The sequence below is a fragment of the Rhipicephalus sanguineus genome, chromosome 1 (genome assembly GCF_013339695.2).
Source record: "Rhipicephalus sanguineus isolate Rsan-2018 chromosome 1, BIME_Rsan_1.4, whole genome shotgun sequence".
Lineage (NCBI taxonomy): Eukaryota > Metazoa > Arthropoda > Arachnida > Ixodida > Ixodidae > Rhipicephalus > Rhipicephalus sanguineus.
The window spans coordinates 108,750,274-108,775,255 of NC_051176.1; the positions used below are offsets into that span (position 1 = coordinate 108,750,274).

Sequence of the window (24,982 nt, forward strand, 5' to 3'; positions counted from 1 at the left end):
AGTCAGAAACGAAGCGCACCGAATCACCTGATAATGTGGTCTAGAACGAAGCAACTAACGCAATGGAAGCAATAAGCAACTACTGGAGTTAAAAGGTGCTGACAAAACAACGCACGTTTTCCGCTGCATATATTGCATCGCGGCTGGGGGAGAGTGCTGGTGTAGATTGGGTATGGCCAAGTGCCCCTTTTGCACCCCCGTGCCGACGCCCATGTAGGTAACGCACACAGCTGCCGACTGCATAATCACGGTGGCGCCTCCTCATTCTCTCGAGCGCGCAAACAAATCATTAATTATATCTTGTAATGGGCAAGCTGTAAATCTCGTGCCAAGTGGAGCACGGCTTCGTGCCATAGGGTGTGCTGAGCAGGACCGCGATCATTAAGGCACGGGAACCAGGGGTCGTGGTCACGTCACATCACAAGCCGCTGATACGCGCGTCAGAATTCCCGGTGCAGCGGTTGCAAAGCCACGCCATGACATTGTCGACGAAAGTTTGGCGCGCGCCGTTGCACTGGCCGCATTCTCGCTTTCTTCACATTCGGGTCGGTGTCAGCCGCGCGCATACACGTGTGGGGTTGACCAAACCACGTACCAGCGATGTGTGATGCCACGTGTATGGCCGCCATATTCGGCTGATGTGATATAAGGAGAGGTGCTGCTCAACGAACCCTCGTCACGACGTCGCACGCTCCAAATTGCGTGCGTTATGAACTGGCCGCATTAGACGACGTAATTGTTGAGCGTTCGAAAAATGAAGATAACACAGCACCGTGGTTGCGGAGTCGGCTAATAAAGAAAACGGAAATAACCAAGATAACATCTTCGCGTCAGTACTCCTTTATACACGAATAAGTAGAAGTTCCTAAGCATTTGGCAAGCAGCAAAGGAAGGCTTGTGCCGACGAGGTAAATCTTTAGGTAAATCAGATGCACTCTCACGAAACAGGTTTCGCGATGGAAAAGTGAAACTTGAGCGCAGAGAGAGCGAACGGAGGTGGAAGCACGAAATTTCGTAGCTGTTTACAAAGCGCGTTTTCCCTCCATCTTTTAGCTGGCTCTTTCAGGGCACAAGTGGAGCTGCAAACATAGCGGCCTTTTCGAAGCGCCAGACGCTCCCCTTCTCATCCATCGGCCGATAGAAAGCGCAAGTCCTCGAAGCACCTGTCCGCTGCAGCTGCGGCCGCAGCCAGTCAGGAAGGGCTCACTCGCAGACAAGGGAAAGAGGCGTGCGGGCGAGAAAAGCTGGCGGACACCGTCGCGGTTACGACATTCCGAGAGAAACAAGTTCTGCGTCGCGCGCACGCACGCCATCCTCCCTCCCTCAAACGACAACAGTTGCGAAATCATCTCCACTCGAGACGCAAAGCAAGAGGAATGCGGCAAACGACACCGGCGACGTGTGTTGGCTGGCGCAGGCCGAAAGGCCACCCCTGGGCTCAAAGGCAGCGGGCGAATGAAATCGATTACCGTCATCGATAACGGCGCTCGGTGTCCAAAACCAGAGCCGCCGGTGCAATCCCTACAAGACCCATTCCAACCACTTTTCCCTCTCCCACGAAGTGGGGACACGGGGCGTCAGCGTTTATGGCCGACCCACCCGGAAGAATCGTCGTCCAAAATAAGGCGCATTCGTCTGCGGGCTGGCGTCCGACGGACGAACGAAGGAGACCAGGCAGAGTGGAGGGGGGAGGCATTGAATGCCACACGTTGAAGGCGAGGGAGAGGCCTAAAAATAGTGGCGTCTCTCCGAAAGAGAGACAAGGACGGTCGGCACCTATTTTGGAGGAAGTGCGGAGGAAAAAAAAAAGGTTCACATTAAATGCCCCGCGCTGGCTCGCGACGACAGTGAAACACGTACGGCGACCGAGAATGCGCGTTAAAATTAGGAGGTCCTCGCTCCCTGGTCGCAACCAACGGAACAAGGTTCGGCCACCGAAGAAGAAGGTCAGCTTCCTTGCGCTGCAGCGGCTGAAGGAGCGCAGCAGCAGCTTGCTTCCTCACGGCCCGCTCTACCCCAGCAGACGAGAGGACGAGCTGGCTCGGAAACGAACGAAACCAGCGCTGGACAAAGGAGCACGCCCCGTGAGCGCACGCATTCAAACGGGGCCCGAGATTGAATTACCGCCACTCGGCGCCGATTCGCGCGACGCAGCCGAGCGCTTCCTTCTCCGCGGCAGCTCCCCTCCCTCGGCACTTTCTTCTGGCCGCCCTGAAAGGCCGCACAAATATTTGTGTAGCCTGCACCCGCCCAGCTGGACACAATCGCGCCGCCGGGCTCGACGACGACGAGAAAAAAAAAAAAAGCACGAATGCTGAAAGCGCTGCAGCGTCAGCCCCACTTAATCGTATACGCCTCCACAGCCAACGCCGCCCGGCGCGCGTTTGCCTTCAGCGCATCTTCCGCACACACGCGTGGATCTAAAAGCGCGGCCTCTCCGAGTAGGCAGGCATCACAGAGAAGCTATCGGCAGAGGCAATCATCGTATGTATCGACAACGGTTGACAATATAAAGCATGATTTAAGGACGATGCAAAACCACGCATCGAAACAAAAAAGAACTGAGAAGGGGTGTTAAGAAAATATGCAGATTACACCGAAACATAACATGGCTTGCACGTGACGGCACCATTGCTGCGGTCCTACTGCGGCGGCCATATTGGTGAACAGCGGCACGTACCAGCCGTACGACTAGCCACCATAGTACGACGACTACAGTGTTCAGTACGACTAGCCACCCTAGTACGACGGAACCGCATTCCCACGGTCATTTTCTTTTTCGCGAGCCGTTTCTCGTGCATCATGCCGCCGGTTGGCACAAGGCAGCCGTTAAATGCGGCGTACTATTCAGAAGTGATAGGGCAAGCGTGTTCTCGCTGTGAGGAAAAGGTGCGGTTGTGCGACGGAGTGGACCCCTACATGCTTCGACTCGGAACGGACACGACATCGAACATCTCCGCCTTCCCAGACGTGTCGCAGGTACGGGGACATCGTGGACTATTTGGTTTTCAGCACTGACCTGGTTACTCTGGGCGAAATAAATGCGTACAAATCAATGGAACCGCACGACTACTTTACCAGCGGCTGGGTAAACAGCCTGTCTGAAAACGAGCTTCGCGACCGTAAATTTGATCGTGCTTGCAAGGTAAGTTGAACGGTTCATGAGTATGGCCCCTTCGCCAGCCCCGAGTTTTGAAATAGCGATGCACGAACGCTGCTAAATCAACAAGTGCTGATGTTTGCGCTTAGTTCTCGTGCGAGTGCGGCGAGGTGCACACGCCGCAGCGCGTTTTTCGATCGCGCGTCTCCTGTGCTGTCTGTGCTTCCAAACATAGAAGGATGTAGTACGTGTGTGTGAACGTAGTGCTGATGGTTTAGTCACTGCATGCGGACCGTCATCGGGAGCGAACCGCATTCGGCTTCATCAACACGCATCAGCCTGTGCTCGGCGCCGTTCGGCCTCCGCTTCCCATTTTTCATGACGCCGTTTTTTCGTGCACTCATGTCGCGCAGCGCCTGCATGCTTGCAGCTGTAGCCGAGCCGTAGAGACGGCGGCGCCCAGTCTGGGTTCGTCTCGTCGAACAACGCGGACGGCTTTCCTATGAACGCAAGAGCATCCATGCTAATCAGTGTCTTCATATCTCCTCTCTTTTTCGCTTACATGCTACGAAGTGCGCTCCACCCACACGAACGTTGGGGTTTTGTTCGTCGAAATTAGCACGCCTTCTGCGCGCCAGCCAGGTCCTCTGACGGCAGGGTTGCCACTGTCTTTCGAGTAAATGTCGCCAAACGACGAGCAAAATGTCGCCAAAAGTCGCCATTCTTTAACAAATTTCGCCAAAAAAGTCGCCATTCTAGATATGTGCGACGCACCTAGTATTCAAAATTTCCACTCACGTATAGCACCGTAGAATACAGTACCATCCAAGACCCTTAAATTATATTGGCCTTTCTCGATGCCAGTCGTGTCGCCCGCTTCACCATGGGAGTGCGTGGTGCTGCTTCTCCGACTAGCCGAAAGATGTGCGTGGTGGCGCAAGGGTGAATGAATGAAACGCTCATGATATCCTTCCATCCCTGTCCGCTCGTTTCAAAGGTAAAAGTGTGGTAAAGTTAACCTTGGGCGAAAACCGTGAAAGCGTTGTTTGTAGGCGGCTATACGTACCCTTATATGAATTAAAAGGATTAAAAGGTTTATTGAAGGTAACACGACAGAATTCTTGCAGGAACCGATCATTAGTGAGTCTTACACCTTTTCAGCGTGAACTAATGATACCGGACGCCACCGACCCTTTCTTATAGTCACTTATATCTACACGCGTCAATCCGATGCGTTATTAATGAACAGGTACACAATGTAAAATGTTATGTAGCAATTGTTTTCATTGCACACGCTCACCGAGAACAGTGGAAAATGCCTCAATAAATATTTTTTTATTGCACAAACAGCCGCGTATCCGCCTCTCTTCGCTATTCTAAAACAGTCTTTACGAGCTGAATTGGGGGGGTACTGCAACAGTGAATAAGTCGCCAAGCTATTCAGAACAGTTCGAGCTTTGGCGGAACAAATGTTCGGAACACGCGGCCAAGCCGTCGTCTAGCCCCTTCAGAAGCGAAACTTTAGAGAAGCTGAAAGCACCGAAAGCCATAAACTTATAGTCAAACACCGCAGACCTCGCTGTACACAAGGCAGTCCTCTGACTTACATTTTGCTAGAATGTCGCTGGGGACGTTCCAGTACCTCCTGCAACTAGATGAATTGAGGAGATACACACGAGTTACAGGACGGACATACCGAATGACGCGTAATGTGCACATTCTACTCGTGGGTCTAAAACGAAGAAAAATACAGAGAATGTTGCCACTCATTCGTTGTGAAGACACTGACCTTAGGATGCAGAACTCAGTGGACACCTAAGCCGAAAATCGCCAAAAATTCGCCATGTCGCCATTCATAATTTTAGGTCGCCACGGGCCTCTGAAATTCGCCAATTTGGCGAAAAGTAGCCACCATTGGCAACCCTGTCTGACGGTTCGCGCTGAGGATTTTCGTACGCTCGCACTGACCTTAAATAACCTCTCGTATTCGAAAGAAGCTCATACTAGTGGGCTGCTTCTTTCTTCCGCAGCTGTCGCTACGATTAGAGCAGCCTACAACTGCGCATATAACCATAGCAGAGGAAGAAACTCGCAGGTGCTAGCAGGCAGCGCTGAACAAGGTCTAACCGCTGTTCACCAATATGGCCGACTCGCTCCGAGCAGTGACGTCAAGTGACGTAGGTGCAAGCCATGTATATGTATACGACGATATGACGTATATATGCTAGCCAGCGATAAAATTCAATTCTCTGCGCACTGAGTGCGATGCTGTATGCGGCGCTCTGCTTAACATCTAGCTTTTTTTTTCCCCCGAAGCTTAAATAGTGACCATGTCTTGCGTCACAATACTCAGAGCAATCTTCGTGATTAATGAGCTAGTCTAAGACAAGCCGCGTGCCCTAGCTAGACACGCCCCATACAACAGCATGTGCGCCGGTGACAATCATGCTGACACTATGAAGTATACGACGTCGCGCATGTACGCAAGATCATCCGAGCCGACGCACTTTATCGAACGCTGCGCTTAGTCTGCCACGCATGCAGCATGGACAGTAGAAGTGCTACCCAGATTCCACGCAATGTTTCATTCTCGCTGAGGACTTCAAGGCGACGCGTTTCGTTCAGACCTGGCACCTGTACGCAACGTATTCGTGCTTCATTCTCCATATTACAATTTTATTCTTTTTGCCGACATAATATAAGTGTCAACTACTCAGTGAACTTCACTGAAACAGTTCTGTCGCACGTCGCTTTGACCAGAGGAAGTTAGAGCGCGGTCTCTTTTTAAGGCAACAGCGGTGTCTCGACAAGTGGGCCGCGCAAGGCCGGACGGGGCGACAAGAAAACGAATGGAACTCGGTTACAAGTGCGCATTTTGAAACGCAAGTTAGTAGGAAGGCTAGCGATTAATCACAGCAGGGTAATGACATGTAAGGAACGCGACAGGGGGGTGGCACTGACTGCGCGCCAGCACTTGGCGAAAGGAGGAGGGCGAGCAGCATCGCGGCCCAAAACTTTCTTGGGCACGCGACCGCCCGCGGTAATGGCCGCGATCACCGCGCCCCTTCCGCCGACGGGCGGCCCAGCACTACTCTTCGGCGCCACCTGGGCTCGCAAACGCTGCTGTCGCACTGCGGGCCAAACAGCGCAGCGGCTGCCGACGCGTGCCTGCAAACCCGTCACCCCCGCCGTCGCTCGCGAAGCCGACACTTGCCCGGAGGGGGAGGGCAAGCCCGGCGCCTGGCTGGCACCCGGCACTGGAGCTGCGCTTCGTTTCCTGCACGGCGCGCGACACTGCTGGCAAGGCGCTCGCGTGACCGCGCGCGAGCCTTTCCAGCGCGGCGCAACAATGGCGCCTCGCGCCGGAGCCGCATGCCTGAGCGCCAAGGAACGCGCTGTGTGCGCAAAGAACTCGAGCTCTGGGGCAAAGAACCTCCTTCGTCCCAGGCAACAGCCGGAAGCACCAACGACAGAACGCACAAGCGGCGTTACGCTGGCTGGTTGATGATAACTGAAAGGAATGGGACCTCGTGAGGCCTATTTTTTTCTTTCGTTTAACAGCATGCTCAGACTAGAGAGCGTTCACACGCCGTGTTCTTTCTGGGATAGGCATTCTTACATAGAATATACGCATGACATTCTCGGCCAAGATACGACAGTAAAATAAGTAAAAGACAGATGCAGGCGTTATCTGTCCGGTCTGATTGGAGCCTTGTATACCTCCCTTGCTGACGGGTCAAGTTACAGAAGTTTCTACGAGGAACGACATGAGAAAGTGGCTCGCAATCCGGAATACCCAGTGCCGGTAAGTAGCGTCGCCGAGACCAACTAAAGCAACACGTTATTGCGGGAACGCCCCGTATCATCCGCCGCGTTAGCTCAGAGGGCTATGGATTGCGTTATGGCATTGTGTAGGACAAGAGATAAGCAGCGGGGTGCGCTTTCTGCTCACTTTAGCGTGGGACACTGGGAGCTCTGCACAGTGGTGACGTGAAGTGAAGAAGCGGGGGGCTTCTTCACTTCACTCAATTATGTGGGGGGCAGTGGCAATCCCAGAAGGGAGACGGGGGTTATAGCCAAGCTACCCCCTCCCTCTTAGAATGAAAACGTGTTGCTTATTAAAACTCAGTTTTTGCGGAATCCCGCAAGGTGGCGGAAGGGTTAAGAAAGCGAAAATAGACAACCACCCATTTGAAGCACGAAGCCACAAGGAAATCCACACGGATTTCTCAGAAATAAAGCCTCTTATACCCGTGACACACGGGCATGTTTGAAAGGCCATTGAGCCGATGGCCATCGAAACGCTACAACTCCGTCGAACTCGATGGAGTTCTCGCGTTGCCACACGACGGTTTTCAACGGCCGTTGACTGATTCAGGTGTTTCTCGCAAACATTTTGTGGCGCTGCTAATCTTATTTTCGTTTTCATGTCGTCGTAAGTGAACTAAAATAAATCCACTTAAAAGCACACATTTGTGCATTGTCTTGTTCTGAAATATAAAAAAAATGTTTATACATAATTATAAGTGCATTATTAGTTATAGGCAGAGTTGGTTATACGTTTGTTGAACAGCGAAACTGTGGCTACGTTATAACCGCTTTACCCGTCCGGCCGCTTTTCCGGGTTTGCAAAGTTAACCACGTAGTTTTGCCTGGTTTTGCGGTTGCGTGTATTCATTTCGTTTCACTGGTTTCATTACGTGCCTGTTCCGCCATCATGAGTGACCGTGAAACAGATGACAAGGCCGCTATGGTGTTCTACGCGGCTGCGATCATGCAGCTTGATGCCGGGATCGAAGCGGCGAAAGAGGAAGCCGACGCCATCGAGAATGAGCTGTTGCTCGCATGTTGCTCGTGAACAGTTTGCTGACGACTATGGATGCGGTGACAGAACGAAGCGCGAAATCACACAAATACTTTAGTAAATAAGTTACAACGACCATGCGCACTACTTTTAATGCATACTCGTTAAATTTTTCCTTTTCTAATCATGAGTACGAGCACACTGGGAACGAGAGGGCGCGGTGACGCTGTTTCCGCTTCCGCCGCTCGATGGCCGTCGAAGTTTCAATGGAGTTGTGGAGTGCTCCGTCGACTCGATGGGCCACTGACTCAATGGCCTTCGAAACTGCCCGTGTGGCAGCGCGTGCATCCCCGTTGAGTCAATGGACCATCGGTTCAATGGCCTTCGAAACGCCCGTGTGACACGGGTATTAGTCGCCGAAAAATTCGTCCTGGTCCGGGGTTCGAACTCGGGACCAGCGCCTTTCCGGGGCGGTCGCTCTACCGTGTTGCTTATTACGTGTCGCCAAATGAGCGCAAGGAACGAAGAGGAAGGTTGTGCTGGAGCTGGCCTTGTAGGTGGCATTAGTGGAATGGGGATGGTCGCACTACTTCGCACTACAGTTCACTGTTGTTCGAGAACAATTCATGAGGCTAGTGACAATGACCGGTGGGCAGACACTATACTCCTATAGTCCCACAGCAAAGCACCAACAGACAAGGCCCCTCGTCTTCGTAAGATTGCGTTTGTCCGTGAGTACTATACGCCCACGGGCGACGAGTGTGGCGATGGGAAATGTTGCGTGCAGTCGACACCCAGGCGTTCTAAGGAATCAAGACGATGCCCTGCCAGCAGCAGAAGAACGTCGTGGTCGCACGCAAAATGCGCCTTTCCCACATTCTGGTTCGCGGTTAGCCTAAATGATTGAGGGATATGGATGAGCGCTTTAAAATACGCACGCACAAGCTGGGGCCTAACAAGAGCGCTCTATCATGAGCAGGACTTCTGAGTTCAGCGAGTTGGTTCACAAATAAACTACGGAAAAGCAGCCAGCAAAGACAGGGCCGAGACTATCATGAGATTGCGTGTCGACGGAACTCCGCCAAGTCGTCGTAGCTGCCTGCGGCACGAGTGATGGCGGATTTTCGGCACCGCCCCGTGGGGGTGGTGAGTGAACTTTATTTCACCGCCCCGTGGAGTACAAAAATAGTGAAATAGTAGGATTTACCTGTCTAAGCAACGCATAATGTTTACATAGGCGCCTTTTTCTCTCATTTCTATATTGTTTTTCTGCCTAATGACTGAAGAAGACACTATTCCTTTTTCGTTCACGGAAAACGGATGGGCGGTGGAGTTTTAGACCACGTCACGTTGACCACCTTGCACACACGGCTGTTTGCTGTCCACCCAAAAGCGGTCACCCCATGGAGGAAACGCCAGCGCAAAGGTTTCCGAATAATTTCTCGGAAAACTGTCATGGTTCGATCCTGGACCATCTATTCAACCACCAAGGGAAAACGAGCAGTTTTGCCATTCAATCGCAGAACCCGGCACAGTAGTGGGGCTTGGAGCGGCAATGCCGAAACTGTTCAACGGGAAAAATACTTCCCTCTATACTACAGTCTGTGGACAAGAGCAGTTTGGCTGAAAAATACTTGCTTGAGAAAGCGCAGAATATTGCTCGTGGTAGGCCACAATGGGCAGCAACGTAAATGTCGCTGCTTTTTATAAATGCATCAATCAGTTAACAGACTGGCATTAGTTTTTTTTTTTTTTTTAACATTTTGCTGCCCGCTTTCCCTCTCCATTTCACTTTTGGCTACTCTCTCTATCTCTGGAAATAAAAAAACAATGTCTGGGGACGCTAAGGAGAAGGCAGGCGTGGGAAAGTAAGGAGAATGCCGTGTATACAGGGCGAAAAAGGATGACCAACAAGCGTGATTCAGATCAGCCACCGGAAATGATGCCCGGAAAACTTCCGCGCGTATTCTGGGTTAAATGTTAGCATCTATTCGCTTCTGGTGTCGCGTCCCGCGATTTTCCACTCGCGAGATCACTTTCGATTGTAAGTTCCTTTTTTTTTTTTCTTTCGTCGCCGGCACATTTACGGAATCATACACCTCTTTTTCATCTGTGGCAGCCCGCACGGCAGTTAAATCGTTAGAACACGGTGCCTTTAAAAGCGATGCAGTCCGAATAAAGTGACAGGAAAGTGTATAGTAACAGACGAGGCACGCGCCCGCTGCCGCTCGTGTTCCGACAACTTTGAACTCTAGTGTCCTTGGAGCACAAGATTCGCCCACGAGCGCTGCAGATAACGTCCCAGCAACGGAGACTGCCTTAGTATAGTTCCCACACGCGTGCATACATACAACTCGACCCTTCCACCCCCACCACGCTTCTTTCTAAATCTCTCTCTCTGTCCGAATGGCGTTCAAACGAGCGAGCGTTCGGATAGCGACGACTTTGGGACCGCGCGCTCCTCAAAAACACTCGCGCTGCATAGACGCGTACAGAAGGGACGAATTACGCTTAGCCTTGGGCGGAAATCACTTAGACTGATTAAAGCCCGCTTAGACTGGCACTAACGGGCAGAAACGAGGCTATGCGACGAGACAGCGGCAACCGAACCCTCCGCCGAATGTCCCATCTGTGTCGCACTTTTTTTTTTCCTCTTTTAGATACCGGAAAAGGAAGGGGATGCGGCCAGCTGCCCTCAAGTTAAACGAACAAATACGAGCAAGAAAATAAAACAGCACAGGCGAGTCGTCCCTCGTTGAAAGAGTGAATGAAATATAGACGAAAGAAAGGGAGCGAGAAAGTGCCGACGAGCGCGACAAGAGTCCGGCCGCCGCCGCCGCCCATCCTCGTTCGCTATTCTGCGCGCTGGTCGCAATGGCTTGACAGGCCGCGTCGGCTCCGGCCGCTCGATGGCCGCACTTATTATGCGCAGTGAGTCCAGCCGGGTACAACTCGTCGTCTTTCGAGAGAGAAATAAATGAAAATAAACGGCGCGCCGCCGGCGCCATCATGACGGGGGGGGGGGGGGAGCGCTCGTCCCCCTCCCACGCAGGGTCGGAAAAAAATATCGAATTCTCAGCGAGTCTTCGCGGCCATACATATGCGCGAAATGCCCTGAACGGGCACGTACGAAAACACACAGCGATGAACGAGGCCGAGAAAACTAAAAAATAATAACAATAATAAAAGAATAGCGGCAACGCAAAGCGCGATGCTTATACGAACGTTACTTTTCCTCGCACCATCGATCAGCAGCGGTATTGGCGCATTCTACAAAAAGCGAGGCGTGACGACCTCGCTCGCGCGGAGCAATAGCCGAGCAAGGAGGAGGGATGTTTCTCAGGCAACAATATTCGACGGAAGTCGAAATCACGCGTGGGACTCATATTCCAACACGCGTCGTCGACATAAAAGGCCGGCATAATGCAGTTGAGCAGCGTAGCCATCATTCGCAAACACCGCCCTTTCGATTCTATTCATCTTTCAATCCGCCGACAGGTTGATTCCATCGATGCAGCCAAGCCACGGCGGCCACATATCCAGTGACAAAATGGGTTATATATATATATATATATATATATATATATATATATATATATATATATATATATATATATATATATATATATATAAAGATAAGGTCACTGCAGAATTTGTACCACCGCTAAAGAAACGCCAGGTTTTATTCTTCCTGTTTTGATGGCACATAGCGTTTAGCACTCGTTTTACTTAATTATTTTTTCACTCCTTTCATTTATGAAATGCAGTGTTGCCAATCCCCGTCGCGGGTATGAGCTAGCTTTCACGGGGGACAAAAACAACAACAAAGCTGGTCTGCAATAATACGTCGACTCTGGTAGGCGCTGAATCTCTCCGGGGCAGCTCCTCGAAAACAGCCGCTGTGGCGAACCGCGGGCGCACGGTGTCCTCACACGCAACTTCTCCTTTATAGAATGCCACGACGCAAATAATTACTTTCATTGATGGCGACTGCTGTAATTCCGAAAATCACAAGGTGGCTGAAGAAAAATCCAGCATAATCAACTCCATCGGAGACGTATACAGATTTCAAAGGCCCACATTTTTAGACTGCACTATCATCGGCATCGGTCCAGGAAAATGTCCAGATACCCGTGTTACAGGAAACAACGGTACGTATTCAAAACTGCGCAAAGGGTGCGACGCGGCCTTTCGGAGTTCTTTTCCTCCTTATGTCTCGTAAAAGGAAGGCAACACAGTGACAACGGCAGCGCCATCTACGTATGCCTCTCCCTAATTGAAACTGTTACTTAGCGCAGTCAGCTGAATCAGATGTAGCCGATCTGTGTTCAGCGGCAACGACTCACCGCAAACCAGAGTTCTTTCGGACGCCAAGTCACCCAAAACGCCACCCAGAAATTCCCCAAGAAAACGTTGTTTGTTAGCTCCCCAACAACATCCTCACAAACTGAACTCGCCCGCACAGTATATGCCTGCTCAGCAACCCAGGTACTTTCTAGACTCCAGTTTATGGAGCGCCGCCTCCCGCCATGTAGCACTGCAGCATACAGAGGGCACTGCCTACTTGCACATTCCAGACAATACTCCGCGAGTTGGCAGCACGCGGGCCACATACTATATACTACCATATTAACGGGCCAACAATGGCCCGCGTTTCTTTGCCTCCGGCAAAACCGTGTCCGGGGCCCGCTGGGTGCGCGCGCCGAGGAAAAAGGCGGCACCACGCGGCCCCTGCGGGACGCGGCGCGATGCATGCAGAGGCACGACGCAGCAGCTTCCGGGGGCGTCGAAAAAACAGCCGAGTGCCAGGCTCTGCGGCGACCCCCCCCCCCCCCCCCATCACATTTCGGCCCAGCAGCAGAACACCGAGTGGCGACGGCGGCGGCGACCCGGGTCGCCGCGTTCAGCACGCCAGACACGCGCGGGGCCGCCCACCGCGACAACGCGCGCTCCGGCCGCGGGCTAGTCGGTTGCCCCGCGGGAAGCGAAGCCACGAGCGCAGAACAGGCATTACGGGGCCATTTCTGCAGCAGCGGCTCATTCCGAAGCACAATGCACTGCCGCACACGCCGTTTCTCGCGCACAAAGAAGGAATACAAACGGAATTCTTGCTAAAGGGAAGGGCGAAGAGAAAGCTATCGCGCCGCGCGATCGCCGCGAAAGAAGGCTGAACCCGCAGGGTACGCAACACTCCCTCCCTTCTGTTTCGCCGCGTTAAACAGCCGGAACGCGTCCTCAACCACGCCGAGGACTGCACACAATACAAACACTCGAATCGCATAATAAGAGGTACGCTGGTGCGTGTGCACATCCCTCCGAGTCCCCCCCTCTCTTTCCTTCCCACGGATCCGCGCGAAATGGGATCAGGTAAGCGTAAAAGTTTCGCGCAACGAGGGAACGAAAAATGGCGCCAGCGGGCAGACCTCGCTGGGATTCCTCGCGCGGCAGTTAATGGGAAGAAACTGAATGAACGTTGTGATGCGGGAGGAAAGCAGCAATGAACTTTCTTGGTCCCGCAGGAAAAGCGTTTCATGCGCCGTCCAATAAGAGAAGTCGCGCTGCTGTCGAGCGCGTCGGCACGGTGCTGCAATAGGGAACGTCCTTTGCAGCCAAGAACGTGAGTGCGGAAGCCGTCAAGTTTCTCTCATTTTTGTCCCGAAGTATCACCCACCAGTTACTCTTTTTTTTTAACGTAAGTATAATCGTTCTCGTGACACTCCCAAAATTCATATTTATATACGATGCTAATATGAAGGAAACTTCGTATAACTTATACGAAAACTTTGTCGCACTAGTCCAGGGTTAAGTTTTAGGCCCATATTTGATAGAATTGGTTTATTATGGAGCGGTGAAGTCGCTGTGGTGTTCGCGTGCCGGTAATCCTCTGACAAAATCACCGGAGGGGCCACCACAGTTGCGTCAGCGGAGCAGCTGGATAAGTCCTCGGACCTTGGATAACTTCTCGGACAGGAATGGCTTGCAGGCACAAAATATTAGACCCAAAGCAGGCGGCGCATTGCGAGGTCACCTTCGCATCAAGGCAGCGGCGCCTTTCGGAGAAGCCGACTCTACAGTATACGTGCAGTCCCGCTGAACCATTTCAGCTCGCAGAAGGCAAGACGTACGGCGCACCGTATTACGCGCATGCCAGCGGCATGGTCTATAGCCCAGCAAGAAAAAGAAATGCTCGGCCACAGTGGGCGGCGACAACCATGAATCCATGCGATACGCTTGCCGGCGACCCGTGCCTATCGAAACAGCGAGCAGCTTATGCGCGGTAACGCCTCGGCGCTGCGTATATACAGCTGCGCGGCTTTAGGGCAGCTCGCGAGATGCCAGCAACGCCGCGCCATAAAACAGAACGCGCCTGCTCTGCGCAGAATAAAGCGACTGCCGCGGGTATACTCCGCGCTGCAGCATTAGCTCCGGCGTCGCGAGGTCCTCTGGCTGTAGCGCTGAATACGGCCGCTCTTGGCTCGTTCCGCGAATTGCGCAGACATGCACGATTGAGCGCTAAGCCGGCGTGGCGGGGCACCTTACGCAATTGTGAATGCGCACGGCTCGCGACAAGCAGAGCATACGCACACCGTGCACTTTCCCACCACGCTCCATTATTCTCCTTTGCGAAAAACGGGCTCTGCCAGACGCAGCGCATTCCTAAGAGTACGTACATTTATTCACGGCCTACATTAACCACAAAACCATAGCGGATATCATGTACTGGTTTGGTCGAGTTGGTGGTTGTTCATAACTGTAGAGGCTTTGCGCACAAGCAACGTAGAAAAACTTTAGGGTATGGACAAACGCAAGCGCCTGTTTATACAGGGCGCCACAGCTAACTTTAATAATAATAATAGCTGGGGTTTAACGTCCCAAAACCACCATATGATTATGAGAGACGCCGTAGTGGAGGGCTCCGGAAATTTTGACCACCTGGGGTTCTTTAACGTGCACCTAAATCTAAGTACACGGGCCTCAGACATTTTCGCCTCCAACGAAAATGCAGCCGCCGCAGCCGGGATTCGATCCCGCGACCTTCGGGTCAGCAGTCGAGCGCCATAACCACTAGACCACCGTGGCGGGGCCACAGCTAACTTTAGCCAGAGTTTAAAAATATGCCGACGCACTTTATGACGACGCGACCAAACGTATGTTGCTGACTACTGCATGGAGTAAGTCACACTATTAATTAATATTATTAACACTAACATTAATTCAACTTTTGAAGCAACGAATCTGGGCAAGAAATTCCAACGAGAAAGTTGTAGATCTGTTTGCAAAACACCCGATTAGACAATTTCTAGCTTTCGATCTATTAGGTATTAGTGTTTTTTGTGCTTCCTACAGGTGCCCGCGAAACACAAAAATATCCCCACGTGGCACGGCCGCTTGAGCGCCGTGAGTGCAGTGCTCCCTAACGTTCCGCGTACAAACGATATGCTTCCCTCTCGCAGTGGTTCACGACAGCGATAACCAGACGCGGCGGTTATCGCTTCTGCGGCCGCAAGCAACACGTGCGTCGTCGCGCAGCCGCCACCATCATCGCTGCCCTGTCGCATTTCAATAGGCACCACACCCGGCCAAATGTTGTGGTTGTTTGCACGCCGAACGTTCGGCAGCACTGCAATCACGGCGCGCGTAGGTGCGCAAGTGGGCAGGTCAAGTGTTTTTTTTTTTTTTCGTATTTCGCGGGCACAGCAGTAAGCAGAAAAAGTGTGGGGCAGCTAAGCACTAGTGGTGCGAAGACTGGCGAAGCTGGTGGCACTGCCCTCCTCCTTCCGCTCACCCTCACTCTCCTATGCAAAACTATGCTATGTTTTACCCTCTCACCTCCTCTTTTCCCTCCTCCTCACCGTCACTTCCCTTTCACACCGCTTGCAATACTATACTATACTGTACATGACTAGGGTAAGCACAACCACGCATTTTCTACAATTTATGAGTTATCGATCAATTATTCATTGGCCATCGATCGGTTATCACAACTATCGGTCATGCATTCTTTTTTTGGGTCAGGCTAAGCTATTGCAAGCATTTTCTATAATGCATTGGTTATTGATTGACTATTCATTACCTATTGATTGGCTATCGATCCGTTATCACTAAGTATCGGTCATGCATTTGGGTCAGGCTAAGGTCATCCAAGCATTTTTTAGAACGTATTGATTATTGATCGATTATCGATTAGCTATTGATTCGTTAACGATTAGCTATCACTAGGCTTGGGCCATCTATTTGGGCTATGCTAAGCACATCCAGACATTTTCTAGAATTTATTGGCTATTGATCGATTATCGATTGGCTGTCACAAGGCATCGATATATACGCTAGGAGCTGCTTGGCGACGGTGCCTGCAGAATCACTCGGAGCGCACTTGCGATGCGTTTCCCGGGAAACAGGCCACACAAACACACACTACGCAGTGTATACCGTGTCACAGACGAGACGGGACGACGGCGCTGACATATACACGCCGGGTCGATCGATCAAGAAATGAATCGATAAATTATAGCCCGATCAGGATGGAGAGGCGGCGGTAGAAGGAGTACCATTTTCACCGCATTTGCATGGTTCTGTTCCGCAATAAATCGGTTGCTGCATAGAAAGAGCGAGGTAGGAAGTATTTCGCCTACTCCATTTATCCCCGCTGTACATCGAAACAAGAAAATGAAATATCAAAAGTTTTAAAATGTGGCAGTCTTCCACCTAGTCAAATATGCTATACAGCTACGTGTTTTACTTTAACGGCGTTCATTAACAAATCGATGAACACGAGCTTGGCTGTCAGCTGCATCCCAACTCAACCATCACCATATATAGGATTAGCCCCGTGATGACATATCGCATAAGCCGACTTGATTATGTTACATATAAGTCGATAAGGTTCAACAGAAAACCGGCAGTTATTCTTTCGTAAGCATGTCCTGGCAATAAGAGCAAAAATTGGGGGACGCTTAAGCTTCGCCTTTAGGAGTTGAACGCGATAGCGATATTCTGTTCCTAGTGCGCAGTTCGAACACTACGAGTGTTTAACAGAATGCGCGCACTAAGGTGTGTGCCTTATGTAATGGGTAGCATGCTTTAAACCAGGAGCAATTATGCGCGAGAAACTTTTTCGAAGTTGCGATGTACCCACTACGTGGTCTTAAGGGAATACGCGCAGTAATGTGTGTGCCTTTTGTAATGGGTGGCTGTCTTTAAAGGGACACTAAAGGCAAATAACAGTTTATGTCAGAGTGAAAGCTCAATGTATGACAACTTCTAAAACAGCAGTACTATCAACAGCAGTGCCCTATTTACCGGGAAATTGAGATAAATGTATCACATGATGAGCGCCATGAGTGGGACATTTTCGAAGTGATCCCGATGACGTATGAGAGTCTGCCTACAATAAATCACTAGTAATCAAACTAGCAGCAATAAAAAAAGAACCTTCCGTGCACCAAAAGACGTAATAAAATGCTGTTTGTTCGTTTCCGTTTGATTCATGGAAAAAAGAACCTCTGTGGCGTTGCCATGGGGAACGGCGCGCGTGGTTCAAAGGTTCCGTTTTCGCCGAACTGCGCTTCGCCCGGCGCCCTGCTTCGCTCACGCGGTCGCCTCTCAGTGGTAGTTTCGGTATCGCATACTGCCGCGTGTGTTTTGCGCGCTCGTGAAAGTCGCTATGACAGAAAGTTCGACAAAATGCCGCATGCATGTGATATTGCCGGATGCCCGAATGGTGCACAACGCCAGTGCTGCAGCAAGGAAACCGATGTGTCTTTCCACTGGGTGCCGCGGAATGAACCCTTACGCTCGAAGTGGCTTAGTGTCATGCCATTATCAAGTTCTCCGTCCATATCCATTGCGGCGATTGCGGCAAGCTTCGATGGCCGTTGTTGCTGCTGTGGGTCCCTCTACTTTCGCTCTGCTGCTACTAGTGTCGGCGGCCGCGCAGTAAAGGCGGGCAACGTTGGGCACGGCAGCAGTGACGTTGGAAAGTCGGATTTCAGGCGGGTGATTTGAAGTGCGCTAACGCGATGCGGATTACTAATACGTGAGTTTATTTCAAAATAAGCACTTCCTTGGCATAAAAGTAGCACTACGAGGTTTCTGGACCGCTATTTCAACAATCAACGTCGACTTAATATTCGCCTTTAGTGTCCCTTTAAAGCACCAAGTCGTTATATGTTGACATGGTGTGACGCCCGATGGCAATGTACGCTTGTACCACGCAATATTACTGCGATATTACATCTCGTACTGTGACACCTGTATACAGGACGCGTATTTTTGGGAAGCATCAAAGTTACTTTCAGTGCAGCTCCAAGCAGAGGCGTGGCTGCGTGGTAGAACACCTGCTTGCCACGCAGACGGCCTGGGTTCGATTCTCACTCGGACCCAACATTTTTATTATTTATTTTATTTGCAGCTTTTTCGATTTTTCGGTCACGGACAAGATGATGCTTTTTCGCTCACAACCAACGGTCCCGACGCCGACACTGACGGCGGAATTTCTGCGATACGAGCTCTTTAACGCTATCGCGTTAAAAAAAGCCACGGCCTGGCGCTACTCGTTTCAGTGCGCCCTGCATTCACGCGCTACATTTAAGAGCGCGAACACCGGCAATCCCCACGAAGGTATGCATGCAGGTAGACTACATACAGGGTGCTTCACGTAACTAGAACCGAATATTTAAAAAAAATGGTTAACCACAATTGAATGAAACCAACAACGTATGGTTTGCCGTCATGCGGCGCTCGTTAGGGTATTTTTTTATATTTCGCTTAATTAAATAAGACCAATCATGCAACATTTAATACTCAGTTTAGGGCCAAGTGCGCTTCGTTACGTTGTAGAGGGCATTTCAAAACGACCGATCTATTTTTTTTTTCGCGTATCAATCGCGTATCAGCGTCTTATAGTTCGAGGGCCGGATATTCTTTTGCATCTTATGCGTTTTGTATGGATGGAAGATATAGCGAGCTAACGCGCCCTAAGAGAAAAAAATACAAAAAAACGGGGCACACAGAATGTAAAGAAAGCGAAAGCTGCGCAAGATTCGTAAACATACGCAGGTGGTCGGCGCGAGTGAACTTCGTTAAACGCACCTCAACCTAACGGATGTCTCAAAAGCTAAGACGTAGAAAAAAAAAAAAAGAAAAATACAATTTCGCTTCGCACCTCTCACTAACGGTTGGCGTCATGTGCACTTTTTTTTTTTAATACACAGTTTCTGCTGCGGGCGCATTCGATAATAACGCTATTTAAAAGGTCGGCCCAACCCACCTTCCTCCCGCCCCTCCTCTTATTATCATTTTTTAAGTCTTTCTCCTTGATACGACAGCGTTCTTAAAAAAGAAATATGGACTGCTACAGGGCTGCCATATAAGACGTAACAGCGGCGGCGGATAGTCATCAGGCCGCGACAGCGCAGAGAGAATTTTCGGCTGGCGCAAACTGCGCGCTGCGGGGAAGAGTGAAAGAAAGAAAGAAACCGCAGTGCGCGCGGGTACCGAATGGATAAACCGGGGCCCGACCGACCGTTAATTGCGACCTGCGCGCCGTCAGATATATGGGGAGCGCGATTCCTCGTTCAGGCGGCGCTCGCCCGGCGTAATTACACTGCGGTTCGGAAGCCGCGCCGTGCACAGCGCGGTCCTGTCACTCACCGATGTTGGGGTGGTTCAGCTTTCGGCAGATCCTCGCTTCGCGCTCCAGCTTCTGGAAGTCTGCGTGAAAGAGAGAGCGATGCGATCAAAGACCACACAAATTTAGAAGTCCCGCGACTACTTTATCAATCAGTTTGTTTGTTTGTTTGTTTGTTTGTTTGTTTGTTTGTACTGTACTGCGAACCTCGAGGGTGGGGGCAAAAGGCACTGCAGAATACGCGAATACAGTCACACATAAAAAGGATACGTCGTATTAATACGTACAGTAGGAGGAAAGAACCAATGAAACCAACAGACAACCCTTCGTGAGGCACTACCTTCAAACTAAAAATATTTTCTTTAAATCTGCTGGACAACATTTAGGAAGACTTAAGAAAATGTTTGACACTATTTTCAAGAAAGTCGGCAGAATAGATTCCGAGGAAAAAGTGGTACGTATATGTACCACTATCTTTATAGCGTGGCATAAAAAGTGGTACATGTATATGTACCGCTGTCCTCAGGCTGTACCAAAGGAAAGCAAATTGCTGAACAGGAAAGTTATTTAAAAATTTAATGGGGCCGTTTACTTTTCGAATTGTTTTAAGCATTCAATGCACAGCGGAACTTGGTATTTGCTGCACAGATAGCTATACTGTGCATTTCTGTCGAAGGCGACCTGCGACAGGTATGCATCAGCCAACGCTATTTCGTGACTACAGTGATTAGATTCACCTAATACGGACTGCGATTGACGCCGCTTGTTCAAACAAAAGCTCCGCCACAATAAAAATGGAAAATGCTGTCCATGTGCAACGAAATGTACAAGTGCGATAGCTGCCCTATTAGGGTGAACACCACCAGCCAAAATCAACGCCGAAAATGGTTCGTTGAAGAAAACTGAATAATAAGGGCAGCAAAAATCTGTGTGTTGCCAGTGGATCGCTAGGTTCTGTTTAGTAAACGAGTAAAATGGGACACTTCGCAGACATGTTGACGCGATGTTATGAAGGCGCTCATTTAGGCCACTGCAGCGGAGAGCGAGCAGTACAATCAAGGCACGTGAAAAATCCAATTTGCCGCTGTCCGCGCCACATGTCGTAGCGAAGTAAAAATTTAAAACAGCCTGCTTCTATACCTCGGTAGATGGTACCACCAGTAAAAGCGGTGCCAATTTTGACGATTTTTTTATTATGGGTGTTTGAAACGCAGTGAAAAAATTGGTACACATATGAACCACTGCCCCACAAAGGGTTAAGCCAAGAAGCATATATCTTTAACTGCAGTGTAGTACGTAATTACGACATAAATTCAAATGGATCAAAATGGAAGTAAATGCACCCTTTCCGTCGGTGGGATCCGAACCCAGAACCTTCGAATTACGCGTCCGATGCTCTATACCAACTGAGCTACGACGGAGGGCGCTCCCTTGTACACTTTGTTATGTGCGTTTAATCCCTGTGAGGCGCCACTCGTAGCCATGTCTCTTGGTTTCACTGGTTGTGCGTAACAAAGAAACGAGCCCCTCGAACAATTCCCCTTCTTTAGCAAGTGTAAGACAAATTTAATTTGGTTAGCAATGGCAGGGAGTGCGCAATAAATAGGATAAAGAAAAACTTAAACAACATGATCGAGTAATGGTGAATTGTGTGGCAGGCTTACACACTGCCGAGAATTCGGCAACGTATAACCCCGTGTCTGCTTTTCAAGAATAACAGACAGCGTGCAACTGACTCTTTTGGTTGGTTTATGCGGTTTGACGTCCGAAAGCTATTCGGCCCATGAGAGACGCCGTAGTGGAGGGCAACGGATAATTTCGACCACCTGGTGCTCTTCAACGTGCACTGACACATCACAGCACATGGGCCTCTAGCATTTCGTCTCCAACGAAATGCGACCGCCGCGGGCGGGATCGAACCCGCGTCTTTTGGGTGAGCAGCCGGGCACCGTAACCATGCACTAAGCCACCACTGCGGCCTGTACCTGATTAGTTTATAAATGTCTGGGACACAGTTCACCGAATACAGTTTCACGCGCCACTTCGAGACTCTCATGTTACATTACAAAAGATGTGAACGGAGACGGTTGCTGGTGCCTCGTGAGGTGCTGCATGTGTATATACTCCTCTGATTACAGGTGCAACAAAGAGAGGAACACTCTAGGACGAAAACAAAACATTACAAAAGTACTCATGGGTACCAGCGAGTATGGTTCACACGACGAGACAGGAGCGACAAGTGTGCAATAAAAATTTTCAAGCTAGAACACACTAGTGAGATGCAGTCACTGCGTGCGTGCGTGCGCGAGCACACGCACGCAACGCAACGCAACTAACAATGCTGCTGTACGAGAACAAATATGCCCGTGAAAAGCACGCGTACAGTTGGCGTCAAAAGTTTAGAGATCACTAGATCTGAGAAAACTTTGAATACTTCAGAAATTTATTATTGGGTCGAACTGCACAGTACATGTTCTTAGCGCGTTTTGCAACAGGCCGGGAATCTAAATGCAAGGCTGCCTGCCGAAGCAGCTGAAATATTCAGCTTTTCCTTGTGTCTCGTGGTCTCTGAACTTTTGAAGATGACTGTACGTTAGTCAACGCCCAACTTCCGCGAGCACTTCAAGCTGCAACTGCAGAATAGTTTACGGGTGGGTTTCGGTGGCGCCATATTGGGCTGCAGCACTTCCGTTTTGTATCTTACTAAACGAACAGTACAACGGTAGACGCATACGTGATTTGGTGCATTCGACGTTTCATGACCTTATTATTACAGGTCGCGATATACAAAAATAAGAAAACATTGGTTTAACAGACCAAGATGGCGGCGCCCATACGTCTTAGGTAAAATTCTCTATAGACATTACAAAAATGCAGATACGGTATATATGCGAAGTATATTTTACCAAGCAGTATCAACCAGTATGAATTTGCGAAACGGGAACAGAAAACACAAACCTACCCAGAATCCATTGCTACAACGTGACACACAAAATGTGTTTCCATACACGTCGCAGTACGTAAACAAGCGTGGCTTTATTTAGCCAGGCTGTAGGTGAAGTCGTAACAAAAATTAAAAAAAAAAAGGCAAAACGAGGGGGGGGGGGGTGAAAGTCAGTATTCTGTCGATTTGTTCATACTGAAGAAGATGAAGGCAGCTTCAAGCGAGGAAGGAAAAAAGTCATTTTCTAGGGCCACGCACATTTCGGTAGCGTTTGGCGAAAGCGGAACGGCTCGTCATAGCCCCCAGCGAGATTTAAACATCAATCAGGCAGGTGGGGACACATGCAGCAAAAAAAAAAAAGAAGAAGAAGAAGAAGTAAGAAAAAAAGAAAGAAAACCTCGTGAAAACGGTTCGCAATATCGCACCGAAACGGGCGCAGCAGATAGAGCGTATCCCGCTCCACCTTGAAAATATAAATGCGTGCAGCGAAGGCGAAAGCCAGAGAACGGGTAGCGGTACATAGGGGCCGAATTCAGTAAGTCGCTTTGCGCGTGCGCGACAGCTACTTGCGACAGGTCGTCGGCCACGCCTTGGCTACAGAGATCTATACGACGTGTATCGTCGGTCAACCGCGCACGCGCCTCTTGCGGGCAGAAAGATTTCTTGCGCACTGGTTACAAGAATGCATAACTGAGGAAATAATTGTAACTTATGGGTTTTGACGTGCCAAAACCACACGATATGATTACGAGGCATGTCGCAGTGGGGCACTCTGCGATAATTTAACGTGCACCTAAATCTAAGTACGTAGGTGTTCTTATAGTTGAGGGAAAGTAAAGTTTGTATGTGTATATAACCACTAGCCTGCACGGTTTTCTTTGGGAGTATTTGAGTACGCGGCGCTGTCGACCGGTGATTGAAATACAGGTGTACGGAACAGCGCGAGAAAACGAAAGTACACACAAACAAAAAAAAAAAAGAAAAGCGAGAGAAAGAACCGCGAAACGAAGAAGCCCGGAAAATGGCCGGAACGTGACCGCCTCTCAGCGACACCAATTTCGGCTGCCGGCGGCGAATTCAGTTATTTATACTATACGACGCGGACTGAAGTCCGAGCAAATCACGTCATTTCGCATTACCGAACGCCCCCCGGCAAGAACTCGAGACGAAAATGCGCGCTATATACCCCACAAGGGTCAGCACGAAGCTGACCGGTCACAACCAACCCCAGCGCTGAGCTCTTTTACACAACGCCCTCGAAAACACACTCGGTGGTTACATATATATGGCGTGCCTGCAGATGCACAGTCGATTCTCGACTTCCAAAACACGACACGGGGATTGTCTAAAGTGAATTTGGGATATTAAATTCCGATCGAAGGAGACTGGCAGAACACGTGCGCCTTACGCAAGCGTATATAACGCAGCCGACCGCATAAGTTTTTTGCGGAATATGCGGGAGCAAGCGAGGAAAATTAAATTTTCTGCTCGAATTTCTCGGTGCCCTGCGAAAAAAAAAAAAAAAAAAAAGAGTCAAGAGAGTTGCAACGTGATGGGGTCGGATGGAAATGTGCGTGCCCTCTCTTTTTTATTTCCATAATAATCGGATTATTATTCACTTCGGGGGGAATCGCGTGTTACGCGCATATAATTTCTTGTATTTGTCTCGCGTGGCCGCTTTCGCGCTGTCTGCATAGAATTTCGCGGTCGATATAGCGCTAGAACAGAATATTCATCAGTTCTCGATGCTTATGAAACGCACGGTTGCCGGCTGCAAGAAAATTGCGGCTCCTCACACACGACGGAATCGAATGTGCAGTGCGCTTGTGCGTGTGTCTGTGGGCAGGGGGGGGGGGGGGGGGGTAGTGGTTGAGAGAGAAGAGCGGGGGTCAAAGCACGCGCGTCGGAGCACGAAGTAGCCCCGTCGCGGGAGGAAACGCCTGCTCGGAATCGAATAATCGTATTCCGACTTTCGGAGTACAATTACATATAAAGAAACTCGGAACAGAATTACGTAACTAATTTATCCCGGATAACGTGCCTTACGCGTGCGGAACTGCGGGTGCATGCATCGTGCAGAACCGGCCGGACACTTCGTGAATGCTGTGAACTCGGTTCGCGCATGCATGCAGGAAGCCTGCACTGTACTTGAGGTGAATGACGACGAGCATGCGCAGGTGCAGCCATGCCGACCTGCATGGTGAAGCCAACAGCGAAATCATAGCGAATTCGAATGAACGCAAAGGCATAGAGGATCGCAGGTTTTCAATTTAGGTGACTTTCCCTTGAACAGGAGAATCGTTCCTCTCAAACGGAGCACAGTGCACGCCCCATTTCGCCGAGCGTTTCATGTGAGTTCTCGTATCTAAGGTTGACTATACTAAAGAAGTGTATATGGCGTGCTTGCTTTCAGTGGTAATGCGGAGTAATGGTGGTTATGTTCTCACGACTGACTGTCGCGTCTTGCCGAAAGTCCCAACATAACACTTAGCGGCGCACGCAGAG

At 50.2% G+C, this 24,982-nt stretch overlaps 1 protein-coding gene across 46 annotated transcripts in view; it reads right to left on the reverse strand.

Moving 5' to 3' along the window:
- Nucleotides 1-24,982, reverse strand: part of LOC119395480 (calcium/calmodulin-dependent protein kinase type II delta chain) — a 239,803-nt gene that overhangs the window by 92,912 nt on the left and 121,909 nt on the right. For all 46 annotated transcript variants that reach the window (XM_049415603.1, XM_037662510.2, XM_037662504.2 and 43 more), the window contains exon 3: nt 19,557-19,616. In XM_049415603.1, coding sequence (XP_049271560.1) covers nt 19,557-19,616 — 60 coding nt within the window. The remainder of the gene's footprint in view (nt 1-19,556; nt 19,617-24,982) is intronic.